This window comes from Mus caroli, chromosome 3, assembly GCF_900094665.2.
Source record: "Mus caroli chromosome 3, CAROLI_EIJ_v1.1, whole genome shotgun sequence".
NCBI lineage: Eukaryota > Metazoa > Chordata > Mammalia > Rodentia > Muridae > Mus > Mus caroli.
Genome location: NC_034572.1, coordinates 80,743,449 through 80,757,002, shown reverse-complemented (window position 1 = coordinate 80,757,002; position 13,554 = coordinate 80,743,449). Strand labels below are relative to the sequence as shown.

Genomic DNA, 13,554 nt, shown 5'->3' with positions numbered 1-13,554 from the left:
CCCAACCCCTGTATCATAGGGTTATTAGCATCAGTGGCCAGCTGGGATAACTGTAGAGGACCACAGGCTTGTGAGGAAACAGGAAGGGGATCCGGTACAAGGCAGGGCTAGTTGGCTTAGCTCTGTCCTTGGTGTCCACCCAAGCAGTGGTACTGAAAGGCCTGGAGAAAGAAAGCAGAGGATGTCTTGTCCTATTAGAGGGGCAGGCCTTGCCTGCCTGATGCCAACATGCTTGTGTCTGCCTGTTAGCTGGCAAAGTAGACAGGAGGACCTTGTTGTTAGTGTACAGGAAGGAGAGAATGGAGGCTAGGGCTTCCAGGAGGGTGGAGAAGGAGAGTCAGGATCCTGGACCCCAGGGCAAGGGTGTGGATGAAATGGACCCCGGAACCAGAAAACGGGTATGAAGGAAGGGTGTGCACAGTGGAGCCCACAGTGCCAGCTGGCAAGACAGCCCTTGTCCACCCTCCTTGGGAACTCTTAGTCCTAAGGAAAGGGGCCTACTTGACGCTTGTGATGGCCTTGTGGGGAGCAACCAGTCCCTTCCCCTTCAGAGTATCTAGATGAGGGTCTGAGCATTGGTCTTCCTCCCAGCAGTGTTTACCTAAGAGGTAATTTTTCTTTGGGTACCCCAACTTTGAGGACTGTGGGTACCTAAATCCAGGAACCTCTAGAACCTCCCTACACTGCATAGATGTCGGGAGAGAAGGCTATTGTGGGACCTGGTTCTGAGTCACTCCGGCATTGTGTAGCACACCGCACCTGGCAGCTCTCTTACCTTCTCCTGGCCCTGCTATCCACACTTCTTCCCTCTCTCCTGCTTCAGTGCCGTGGGAGGACTCAGTTGTCCAAAGCAGAGGCTTCCTCCGGCCCCTCCCCTGTTCTCCCTGCCCCAGGCAGCCACCCAAAGCTTCCTCTGTGTGGGGCTGGGTTTGAGGTTCAGAGAAACTGTTGACCTGAGGCTGTTGACCAGACTAAAGCTGGCCATGGCCTCGTTCCTCCCTGCCCCCACTCCAACCCAGTCACTCATCACAGGCTAGACAACTGTTTGGGTTTGGGAACCAGGGGGCTAATTATGCTGGAGTCACAGAGGGGCTAGGTAGGAGGACATTCAGTGAGAGGGCCCTGTAATCAGAGCTATGGGAGAGATGCCAACCTGGCCTCCCTGAAAGGCGGCCCCCTTCCCCACCCCACCCCAGGCCTAGCTCATGCGTCCTCTCCCAGCCTCTCCACTCCATTGCTTCTCAGTCAGAAGAGTCCCTGAAGGCTAGAAGAAAGCAGCCAGACTTTGTAGGTAGGGATACAGCTTTATTCAAGGGAGGAAGAGAGAAACAAGATCTAAGCAGGCTGAGATGAGATGAGAGTCACTCATCATTGCTGCCCTCAGCTCCTCTGGGCATGCACCAGACCCTGTTGCAGGTGGTGCTACTGTAGACAGGCAGGGCTAGCAAGCTCTGGCCAGAGCAGCCTCGTGGGAAAGCTCTGGGCCCAGGCCTCTTCCAGCAGGTGAGCCACAGAAGAAAGGGGGCGTTGAACTATAGGCTCAGCTGACCTGAGCCTTCAGGGTGATCCAGGCAGGATCTCACCTGTCTCAGCCAGCCAGACCTCTCCAGGACAGATACCACAGGTCAAGTTATCAAAGCTAAGAGTGCTGGCCCAGAGCAGGGAGGGACATTCCCCCCACCCCCACCCCCCACTAAGTCCTCAGTGCCAGAGGGGCAGTTTCTAATCTTCCCCTGAGGACCAGGAGTCTCCATCTACCCCACTCAGAGTGAACTTCAGCGGCTGGCTTGGGCCTAGACGCACAGGAGACCCTACTAAAGGGGCCTTTAGGGTAGCCTGTCCCTGTAAAGGGAGGCCTTGATCCTTGTCCCCATCCAGAAGCACCTGACCCTCAGCCTGCTCTAGCCCATTCTCCATCCTGCCATTCACTTGCTCTGACTCCAAGCTGGGGCCCTGGCCACTGATATCAAAGGTGTCTCCTGCCCCTGGGACCATGCTGGTCACCTCTTGGGGGGCATCTAAATGGTCAATCGCTTGACCTTCCTCCCCCTCCAAGGAAGCAGACTCAGACCCCTCTGACCCGGAAGGCTCAGCACTGTCCTGAGACACCGTCTCTAGGGCAGTTACAGGAACATTAGCTGCAGCCCCACTCAAGCCATCATCCCAGAGGCCACTGTCACCTACAGATTCATGTTCCAGGTCCCCTCTCTGGGTGATATCCTGGACCTTGACACCTCCACCAGAGGGCCCTGGCCCCCACCATTGAGCCCCTGACTCTGCTCCTTCTTCTTCATCAGCATCTTCTTCCTCTCCCTCCTCCCCACTCTCTTCCTCATCAGCAAACCCATCAGACTCCCCACCCTGATCCCAGCATGCAGGCTGCAGTACTGGGGGCGCTTGGCCCAGATGATTGGACACCTCTTTGGGAAGCCCTGGAAGAAGAGAGGCCTCAGTCCCTAGGTCCTCAAATTCCTCAGATGAGAGGTCAGAGTCATGGCCCTGCTGCTCTTCCTCTGGTGGGTCACTGAGACCCTGGGCAGCCAGGACAGCAGGACTCCAGCCTTCCTTCCTGGCCTCCCCTTGAGGGAAAAGCCTCTGTTCTCCAGCCTGCTCCCATTTTGGGGAGGCAGGAGACTTCAGGTAGAGGCCCAGGGGAGTAGAGTCAGGGAGAGTTTCCCCTAACTCATCTGCCTCACTGTCTTCTCTGCCCTCCTCCCAATCCTGGAGGCCCTCAGGAATCTCCCCACGACCAAACTCTGGCTCATCTTCTACTCTTCCCAGTGCTTCAGTCCCAGCTTCCGGCTGCCACCCAGCCTCCTGGATCCCCTCAGCCTGGGGCTGCAGCTCATGGGCATCTGTCAAGATCGGGATGGGTGAACAGGGTTCCAGAAGCTTGGGACCAGGGACTGTTAGCGCTGCCTGTACACCTACATCTTCCTCTGTCTTAGGGGACCTGGGCTGAGGGGCATGGCTGCCCTCATGGTCTGAGGTCTCCAGCAAGGCCTCCTCTTCTCCCCAGCCCTCCCCAGACTCTTCCCAGCCCTTGCATTCCAGAGTCTCACTGCTAGTCTTGGGTAATTCAGGGATGCCTGAGTCCAGAGCACCTGCCTCTTTTGGTTCCTTTCCAGGCTCTTCCAAGCCCTGAGCTATCTTTGCCTTCACACTTTCCTCCCCCAGGGATGGGTGAATGGACTCCTCCCTGGCGAAATGCCTTGGGTCCTCTAGCCCTACCACTTCCTGCTCGAGTTCCAGTCCAGCTCTGGCAGCCTCTAACCCAAGGGTCACCTCTACGGAGTCTTGTTCACCTGCTTGGGCTCTGTCCTCATCTTGCTCTGTCGCCTCTGGCATTCCCTGAGCAACTGGGACCTCTAGGGCTCCCGTCTGCTCTGGTTGTCCCTCCAGGTCATCGAGGGGCTCAGCAGGGACCCTCTGCTCCTTGGGCTCCGAGCTCCCCAGACTCCAGGCCTCCCCCACAGCATCTTGCAGCAGCTCTCCCTCCTCTGCAGCTTCCTCCTCCCCACCTTGGCCCCTCAGATGCAACTCTGCCTTATCCTCAGTTTCCACTCCTGTAGCCCCCAGGGATGCTTCCTGATCCACTTCTCCATCTTCCACCACATCCTCCCACCTCTGTTGACTTCCAGATCCAGGCAGCTCCCACTCCACCTCTCCCAGAGACCTCAGAGACTCTTGGTGCTGCTCCCTCTCTGGGCCCTCTTCCACTTCCAGGCACTGCTGACTGTCCTCCACCCCTCCTGGTGATTCCACAGTCTCTGGGTTCCACTTGCCCAGAGATCTCAGTTCTTGACTCTCCCTTTCAAGGGGTGTCAGCGCATCTTGGTTCTCATCCACACACCCCAGTGGTTCTTGGGCCTCATCTTCTAGAGGTTCTATTGTCTCACTAGTCACTTCCGTAGACCACAATGGCTCCCGAGTATCTACAGACTTCCCTCTTCCCAGGCACTCTTCCACAGTCTCCAGTGATTCTATGTTCTCTGTTTCTGAAGACTTCACTGTCCCCATACCTCCTTCATTCAGTGACCCTAGTGACTCTTCATTCTCTTTGTCAAGAGATCTGACTACTTCCTGGTCATTTCTAAGAGGCTTTGGTAACTCTGGATCCACCTTTTCTGGAGGGTTCGCTGCCATCTGCTCATCTTCTATAGCCCTCGGTGGCTGCTGGGTCTCTTGTTCAAGTTTCTGTTCCTCTTGGTCCTGACCTGCTAGAGAACTCAGGGACTCTAGATTCTCTTTTTCCAGAGACCCGAAGGTCTCCTGGCTCTCATCTTCAAGAGACTTCCCGGAGTCCTGACTCTCTTTCTCTAGCTTGCTCTCAGCAGCCATCCGCTCCTCTTTCACCACAGAACTCAGTGGGTCATGGTTCTCTCCTTCTAGAGATCTCGCCATCACCTGCTCTTCTTCTTCCTCTGCTTCTGGAGACCTCAGAAACTCCTGGCTTTCTTTTTCTAGATGGTTCACAATCCTCTGGTCCTCTTCTTCTGGAGGCCTCAATGAACCCTGGGTCTCATTTTCAGGTGGTATAAAGTTCTCCCCATTTCTATCTTCAAGAGATCCCAGGGTCTCGTGAGGCTTGTCTTCTAGCAGGCTCTTAATCATGTGGTCATCTTCATCCAGATACCTTGGTGACTGCACATTCTCTTTTTCGAGAGATTCGAGGGAGACCTGGCTCACTTTTTCTAGAGGTTTCACAATTCTCTGCTCCTCCTCTTCTACTTCTAGAGATCTCAGTGGCCTCTGGTTCCTGCTTTCTAGCGGTACAATTGTCTCCTGGTTTTCATCAAGAGACCTCAGAGATTCCTGATTCTCTTTTTCTAGAGGCTTCCCACTCCTCTGGTCCTCCTCTTCTGGAGACTTCAGGGACTCCTGACTCTCCTTTTCTATCAGTCTCTCAAGCATCTGGTCCTCTGCTTCCTCAAACCTTTGTGGCTCCTTATGCTCTTTCTCCAGAGGTCTAAATGCCTGCTGGTCCTCCTCTTCTGGAGACTTCAGGGACTCCCGACTCTCCTTTTCTATCAGTCTCTCAAGCACCTGGTCCTCTGCTTCTTCAAACCTTNGTGGCTCCTGATTCTCTTTCTCCAGAGGTCTAAATGCCTGCTGGTCCTCCTCTTCTGGAGACTTCAGGGACTCCNGACTCTCCTTTTCTATCAGTCTCTCAAGCACCTGGTCCTCTGCTTCTTNAAACCTTNGTGGCTCCTGATTCTCTTTCTCCAGAGGTCTAAATGCCTGCTGGTCCTCCTCTTCTGGAGACTTCAGGGACTCCTGACTCTCCTTTTCTATCAGTCTCTCAAGCACCTGGTCCTCTGCTTCTTTAAACCTTTGTGGCTCCTGATTCTCTTTCTCCAGAGGTCTAAATGCCTGCTGGTCCTCCTCTTCTGGAGACTTCAGGGACTCCTGACTCTCCTTTTCTATCAGTCTCTCAAGCATCTGGTCCTCTGCTTCTTCAAACCTTTGTGGCTCCTGATTCTCTTTCTCCAGAGGTCTAAATGCCTGTTGGTCTTCTTCTGGAGACCTTGGGAACCTCTGATCCTCTTTCTCTACCAGTCTCTCAAGCATCTGGTCCTCGGCTTCTGGACCTCCCAGTGGGTATTGGCTCTCCTCTTTAAAAGTTATCAATGATTCTAAGTTCCGTTCTTCTGAAGACCTCACTACTTGATTTTCCTTTCCTAGAAATGAAACTGTCTCTAGTGTGTGTTCAGGAGACATTAATTCTTGATCCTCCATTCTTAGTTCTTCTTCTCCTAAAGGCTTAGATAGTTCAAGAACCCCATTTTCTAGAGTTTTCTCTGCCTCTACATTCTTTTCTTCTAAAGACTTCAGTAGTGTTTGTTTTTCTTTTTCTGGGCTTTTTACTGTCCCCAAGTTCTCTTCTATAGATGAATTGCAATTCTCCTTCCCTGGGGTCTCATGGTTCTGGGTTTTCAGAGACATCAGTGGCTCATCTCCTAGAGCCTCCAGGGTCTCCTTCTGCAAAGGTCCCTGGGAATCCTGGATTTCTTCTGTGTCCAGACCACTTTCTTGTATTTCCTGTGCTAAGCTGTTTTCTACTTTTACCTCTGTGGCTGCTTCTTTCTTTACAAGTTCCCAGATTTGCCCTTCTTCTTCCTGGAATATGCTAGAAACTCTAGACTCACTGGATTCTCTATCTTTATCCTCTAAAATAGAGTGGTGAGGGTTGAGGAGGGGTGGGGCTAAGGGGGTTGGATCATCAGGGAAGTGGTCCGGCTGCTCACCCCCAGGCTCCTCCAGCTCTGGGAGGACACCAGTAGAACTGGGCACTGTGGCCTCAGCCCAAAGAGGCTCTGGAGCCTGTTGCCTCCCACCCTGTGTCTGGAGCAGGGAATGGGGGACATCCTGGGCTCTGACCTCTGCATTTTTAGGACAGGGAGCCTCAGACATAGGTGGGATGGGAGTGCTGGCCAAGGTGGGGGTTCTGGCCTTAAGGAATTCCTGTGTCTTCAGAAAGGCTGTCACAGGAGTCTCAAGGGTGTTAGGCAAGGGGGAAGAGAAGGATGTCGGGCTGAGGACAGGGAGCACAGATCCCAGGTGCTGGTCCTCTGGTATCCCAAGGAAATGCAGCTTCAGCTTGGGGTCTGGAAAAGCAGAGTAAGAAGCACTGTAAGCGGGCTGGTGAGATGGCTCAGTGGGTAAGGGCACTGACTATTCTTCCGAAGGTCCTGAGTTCAAATCCCAGCAACCATATGGTGGCTCACAACCACCCGTAATGAGATCTCACGCCTTCTTCTAGTATGTCTGAAGACAGTAACAGTGTACTTATTTATAATAATAAATAAATCTTTGGGCCGGAGTGCATAGGGACTGGGCGAGCAGGGCAGACTGGAGCCAGCAGAGGTCCTAAATTCAATTCCCAACAACCACATGAAGGCTCACAACCATCTGTACAGCTATAATATACTCATATACATAAAATAAATAAATAAATCTTAAAAAAGAAAAGAAACACTATAAATATGTCCTGACTTCACCCAGAGCAGCCCTCATTTCAGCCATTTTATCCGAGCCCCACTGGTTAGACTGGGGACATCAGTACTGTGGGGACAGGGAGTGAAGACTTGGACTGATGCTGCTTAGGGAAGAGCTTCCAAGGAGAGCTTCCAGGAGCAGTCGGCTCCGCCTCTTACCGGGAAAGCCAAGAGAAGCCTGGGAACATCTTCCAGGTGTCTGCAACCGAGAGTTCTCAGCCTCCAGCAGAGTCCTGGTGGGGAGTGGGGGAGATGGGGTCAGGCCCAGCTGAGGTTGCATGTCCTGCCACTGCAGGATCACTCTTTATTGTGACCATTGTCATATGAAAGCCACACAGTCATATACCCGCAGATATATACTTGGTGAACCCATATTTGAGACACAGGGAGACCCCACATGCAGATTCCCACAGTCGGATGCAGGGCCAAGTGAATTGCTAACACTTAGATCAGACTCCTCAGATCATTCTCCGCCTCCCCACCCAAGGCCAAGGCCGATGACCTCATCCTCCGAGAGGGAGGCTGATTCTCATGCTAATTATTGCCTTTTGTCCACACTACCATCTGGAGGGCCTGAGAAGGAGGGGCTCCTCAGGGGACGTAGGAATTCTCAGGCTGTTCCCATGGGATGGCTCTCTCCTCGGCCCCCAGAGCTGGTGACAGACAAAAGCAAATGAATTCAGCTCCCCTTCTCCAAATCCTTTTCAGACCTCAAACACCAGTGCTTACATTCCTCAGAGCTGCCCGGACCCTTCCCCTCGCCTCAGAAGACTGACTGGGGCCAAGGCCCTCATCTTAGGATCACAAATCCTCCTTCAGGCCAGAGGTCTTTAGGTTCAGAGCTGATGGGAGGAGATGTGGGGAATCCGTTCACGAGGGATTCGGAACTAGTCCCTTGTTTCCACTCATGGCCTCTGAGCACATCTGGTTCTCAAAGTAGCCTTTCCTCCGTCCTCACAGCGTCCTGCCTTGTACATTCGGTCCTTCCTAGACACTCACTGGCTTCCCTTCTCTGGACTCTACCCTCCAGCTCCTCTCCTAGACCTGTCTCTGGTCTTGCCTCTTTGCCAGTGGATTCTGGAGAAGGGCGACATCCTGTCCTGGCCCCATACTCTGGCGGGATATCCTCAGCCCTCAACAGTTGGACTCCAGTCGGGACCTCTTCCGACAGACAGAGGCTGGACACAAACCACCCACAGCTGTTCCACTCAGCCTTCCCGAGGCAGCCAAGAAAGGGGCAGCAGGGAGCTGGGCAGGGCCAGTGACACGAGGGCTTGAAAGGAAGGCAGAAGGCTAGGCGCCCAGCTCTTACCCCAGACACAGATGAGGCCCGGGCCAGGGGACTGGTGAGCATGACCAGGCAATCCTGCAAGGTCTCTCTCCTGAGACCGCTCAGGTGTCCCTGGGATTTGGCATAGACACTGGAGATTGCCTGCCTTTCAAAGAACTCGAGTGCAGGTGACTGTACCCTCTGGTCTCCTCCCTGAAGACTGAGGTGTCTCTTTAAGCATAACCATCTCTTCTAGTCCTGAACCCGGGAGCAGGTGGGCTCAAGTTTATGCCTACCAAGCTGCCAAGCCAGACAACCTCTTTGATCTCTGGGACTCATAAGCCTCCATCACAGACAAAAACATTACATAAATAAATGTAATAAAATGTTTTAAGCGAATCTGAGGGCTGGACAGATGGCTCAGTGGTTAAGAGTGCTTGCTGCCCTTGCAGAGAACAGGGGTGTAGTTCACAGCACCAATGTGGAGCTGCTCACAGCCTATAACTCCAGCTGCAGGGGACCCAGTGTCTTCTGGGCTCTTAAGACACCTGGACACATGTGGCCTATACACAAATACACATAAATAGAACAGTTTTACAGAGTCAAGTTTCGGGGCCCTTCAGCCAAGGAGACAGTCAGCACTGTGTACCTGTATGTAGCCACTTCCAGACTAAGGGACATCTTGAGGTGTGCCAGTTGCTGCCCACCTTCCAGGATCTGAGCGATCTGACTCTGTAGACCCTGCTTCTCCTGCTCCAGGGCTTCCACAGCCAGCTGCAAAGCAAGCAGGCAGAGTGAGTGGGAGGGGCCTCAGCTCTGGGCCAGGATGCTCTTCACTGCTCACATCTTTGTAGGGCAGAGTCCTGTTCCTCTACCTGTGTCCTCGCTGTCTGGAGCACTGTGCTGGACCCCCAGACAAGCACAGAAAACACTCCAGGCCTCTCCTAGACCAGGCTTCTTCCTAGGATGCTGATTAAATGGTAACACATGCTATTGAGAATCTAGCTCCCACGGGAGGAGATGGGATAAAGGAGAGGAGATGGGTTACACAGCGGAAGAGGAGGCAAAGTGGAAACAGAAGGAAAAAGCAATTTATCAAGAGTCGCCTCGGGAGGGCTTGGAAGGAAAGCAGCTGGGCCACCACTGCCCCCCCCCCCAGGCTCCTCATAGCAGGCTGGGTTCCTCCACTTCCCACGTGTTCTGGAATCCTTCTCCCCCAAGAAGAGTGGGCAGGTGGCCACGTCGGGACTTCTGTCTGGGCCAAGCAAGAGGCTGTTTTCTCAGCTGTTGGTCACATCTGTGCAATATGAGGGGGAGGGTGCCCCAGGCCTTTGGAATGTGCTTCAGGGGGCTGAGAAGCCTTGACACAGAGAGGGGCTAGTGGTCTGCCGCGGCTCACACCGCCTTCCTTCACTATGGTTGCTAGGGACCTTCTGGTGCGGAGAGAGCATGTGTTGGGCACCTTCTGATTGACAACTGCATAGTGAGGGGCACAGGGAGTCACCCTAGAGAGGGATTGCCATTCAAAGAGTGAGGAGCAGCTACAGTGGGTATTGGCCTGCGGGCCTTTCAAGGGGGCTGTGCTAGGAGGTCTCAAAATTCCATCCATCCTGCCTGTCTGGACAGGGAAGTCTAGGACCTGTGCTTGCTCTGAGCAAGGACTCCTGAATACAGTCGCCCTTGTCCCCACCCCTTTCCTGAAGGTCTCTTGTCATCCTAAGTACCTCCTAGGGCTTGGTTTTTACCAGGGATAGGGTGGGCGTGTCGGTGACCCTCCTCACCTGGAACTTTTCAGTGGCCTGCAGCCGGTCCTGCCAGCGGCCTTCCAATCTCTGTTCCAGCGCCTCTCTGCGCTCCTGGAGGCTGTCGCGATCAGCCTGCAGCTGCTGCACCTCTAAGCGACTCTCCCGAACGCCCCGCACGGCTTGGCCCAGACGCTCGCGGGCCTGGCCCAGCGAGCTCTCCATGTGAGCCACGCGCTCCTGGTAGTCACGCACCGCACCGCGCCACACTTCGCCTAGGCGCCTGGCCAGCTCCTCGACTTCAGGGGCCTGGACGGGGGATGCGTGGGCGGGCGCGGGGGGTCGGCGCGGCGCACAGGCGGCCTGGGCGTTCAGGTGCGCGCGCTCTTCCTCGTGCGCCGCTCGCAGAGCCTCTAACTCGCGCTCCAGCTCGGCCGCCTGGGTGCTGAGCCAGCCCCGCGCATTCTTCTCCGCCTCGAGCGCGCGCCGGCTGCAGGCTGCCTCCTCGATGGTCCGCTCCCGGGCGAGCCGCACCTGCTGGCACCGGCCCGCCACGCTCTCCAGCTCTTCGGCAAGGTTGTCGCGCTGCACCTCAGCCTCGTGCTTCTCCCGCCAGCGCTGATCGACGAGGACCCGCAGGGCTGCCAGCTCTTCGTCGGCTCGGGCTCGCCAGGAGGCGTCCCCGGACTGCGCCCGGAGTCCCCCAAGCTCGGCGCTGAGCAGCTGGTTCTGCTCCTCCAGCGTCTTGACCCGGGTCAGGTAGGCCTCCAGGCGTCGATTGAGCTCCCACATCTGAAAAGATTCTTCCCCGACGCAACCCTCCATGTCGCTGGTCTGGCCCCCCGAGGGCGAGCGGACGTGGAGCACTAGAGAAGGGAGTGGCCCTTGGAGCTTTTAAGGGGGTGAAAGGGAGTAGCGGCGACAGTGACCCAGCGGAAGCGGAGGATTCCAGCAGCGAGCTGGAGCGAGGGTATTCATACTCCCGCCGGCCGGGCGGAAAAGGGGCGGCCCCTAGGCCTTAACCCTTTAGAGTTCAGTGCAACACACAGCCCGGGTCCCTGCATCATTCCGGCTGAGCAGAGAAGAATCAAATTGTAGCCTCGCCCTGGGGGGGATCCCGTCCGGTGCGGGTGATTTTCTGAAAGAGGCTTGAGATACAGCCAGACACCCCAGAACACCCTAAGATGCACAGAACTGGGCCCCAGGACCTCCTTTCTCTACACCCTTACTCAAATCCTCTAGGACTCAGCTCCTCATTTATAAAATGGCTTGGTGTTGGAAACCTCGTGATCTGTTGGAAAAACGGACGGTGCAGTATTTTGTGTATAACAGTAAATACTCACCCCCAAGAGAGGCAACATTGCAGAGAGACACTGCCCGAAGAAAGAAGAGCCCACTGGTACTGAGAGAAGCCTGCCAGTGCTCCGGAGGCTGAGGTAGGATTGACACGAGCCTGGGTAGTAAACACCACCACCACCCCTTTTCTTCAGATGGTTGGTATGGCTATGTAGATCAGGCAGGTCTCAGGGACGCTCCTGCCTTAGCCTCCCCAGTGCTGGGATTAAATGCCTGTGCCAGTACCCCTGCCCAGTTGATGTTAGCAGACACAATGCCCAGTTCGTACCCGCAGAGAGACGTCCTACCCTACCCTACCCCGCACCAGGAAAAGGAGACTGGCAAGGGAAAGTTTTTCTCCTTTGAAGTTCGTTCCCTCTTGTCATTTAGTGAGGAAGTTACGCGGCTCTCAAGAGAGCCCCCTGGTGGCTAAGCATGAAGTCTGGCGAAGAAAGAAATGAAGCTGTGGATTTTCTACAAGGGACCGATACTTAGGCTCAAATATTTGAATGCTTGCTCCCCAGGTAGAGGACCTGTTTAAGAAGGATTGGGGCCGGGCAGTGGTGGCACATGTCTTTAATCCCAGCACTTGGGAGGCAGAGGCAGGAGGATTTCTGAGTTCGAGACCAGCCTGGTCTACAGAGTGAGTTCCAGGACAGCTACACAAAGAAACCGTCTCAAAAATCCAAAGAAAAGAAAAGAAAAGAAAAAAAGGATTGGGAGGAATGGCCTTGTTGGAGGTGTGTCACTGGGGGCAGGCTTGTGCTTGTGCATTGAGACCTGAGCACTCAGCTGCTGTTCCAGTGCCATGACCGCCTGCCTGTTGCCACACTCCCTGCCGTGATGTTCAGGACCCGCATAGTGAGCTGAGGAGAGACTGATTCCCACATGGCATACTGTGACATGGTGCACCTGTACACACACACACACACACATACACACACACACACCAATAAGAAGAAGAAAAACAATAATAAATCTAAATTCTTTAAAATAGCTGTTTGAGTCAATGACATGAGTTTCATCAAACTTTGTTTAGTGAGGCCAGTTTAATCCCTTTAACCCCAGCACGCAAGAGAAAGAATAAAGCCAATCTCTGAGTTTGAGGCCAACCTCTACATAGCAAATGAGTTCTGGGCCACCCAGGATTACATAGTCAGATCCTGCCTTAAAAGGAAAAAAAAAAAATAGGGGGCTGGAGAGACGGCTCAGTGGTTAAGAGCACTGCACTGACTACTCTTCCAGAGGTCCTCAGTTCAATTCCAAGCAACCACATGGTGGCTCACAACCATCTGTAATGGGATCTGACGCCCTCTTCTGGTGTGTCTGAAGTCAGCTACAGTGTACTTACATATAATAAATAAATAAATCGTTCAGTGAATTTTGGCTTGGGATTAGGACAAAGTTTCCAAAAATGTCTGCAATGGTCCTAAACATACTTCTATGGGCAGAATCATTCATACAGATTGGCATTCTCAGCCCTGATGGTTATGAAATCAGGATATCTGGGCTGGAGAGACAGACGCTCCGTAGTCAAAAGCACTTGCTGCTCTTCCAGAGGACTCAAGTACCATTCCCAGCACCCACATGCAGCTCCAGGGACATCAAAGCCTCTGACCTCTGCATGCATCCACACACAGATATACACGCCCATGCACATACATACACACACACACAAATAACATTAAACTATTTTTTAAATTAAAGTATAGATCAATTCTGAAAATGTTGATGGTGTTCCACCATGGACCTGAAGTACCAAATGTTCAGGCAAGATTAAGCTCTACATAAGAATAAACAAGCAGCCGGGCGTGGTGGCGCACGCCTTTAATCCCAGCACTCCCAGAGGCAGGCGGATTTCTGAGTTCGAGGCCAGCCTGGTCTACAAAGTGAGTTCCAGGACAGCCAGAGCTATACAGAGAAACCCTGTCTCGAAAAACCAAAAAAAAAAAAAAAGAATAAACAAGCAGGCCGGGCAGTGGTGGCACATGCCTTTAATCCCAGCACTTGGGAGGCAGAGGCAGGTGGATCTCTGAGTTCAAGGCCAGCCTGGTCTACAAAGTGAGTTCCAGGACAGCCAGGGCTATACAGAGAAACCTGTCTCAAAACAAACAAACAAAAAAACAAAAAAACAAAACAAACAATAAGCAAGCAATCTGCAATCCTTCCCATTCGCAGGGAAATCTTCTTTCATCTTTTTTTTTTTAGC

At 53.6% G+C, this 13,554-nt stretch overlaps 1 protein-coding gene across 1 annotated transcript; it reads right to left on the bottom strand.

The window, feature by feature from the left end:
- Positions 1-1,297: 1,297 nt before the first annotated feature.
- Nes (nestin) lies at positions 1,298-10,971 on the bottom strand. The gene is made up of 4 exons (XM_029475558.1): positions 10,050-10,971; positions 8,918-9,042; positions 7,158-7,231; positions 1,298-6,608 (listed from the first exon to the last, which is right to left on the bottom strand). The coding sequence occupies exons 1-4, from the start codon at positions 10,833-10,835 to the stop codon at positions 1,723-1,725; spliced, it is 5,871 nt and encodes a 1,956-aa protein (XP_029331418.1). The 5' UTR covers positions 10,836-10,971; the 3' UTR covers positions 1,298-1,722.
- Between the last annotated feature and the right edge of the window lie 2,583 nt (positions 10,972-13,554).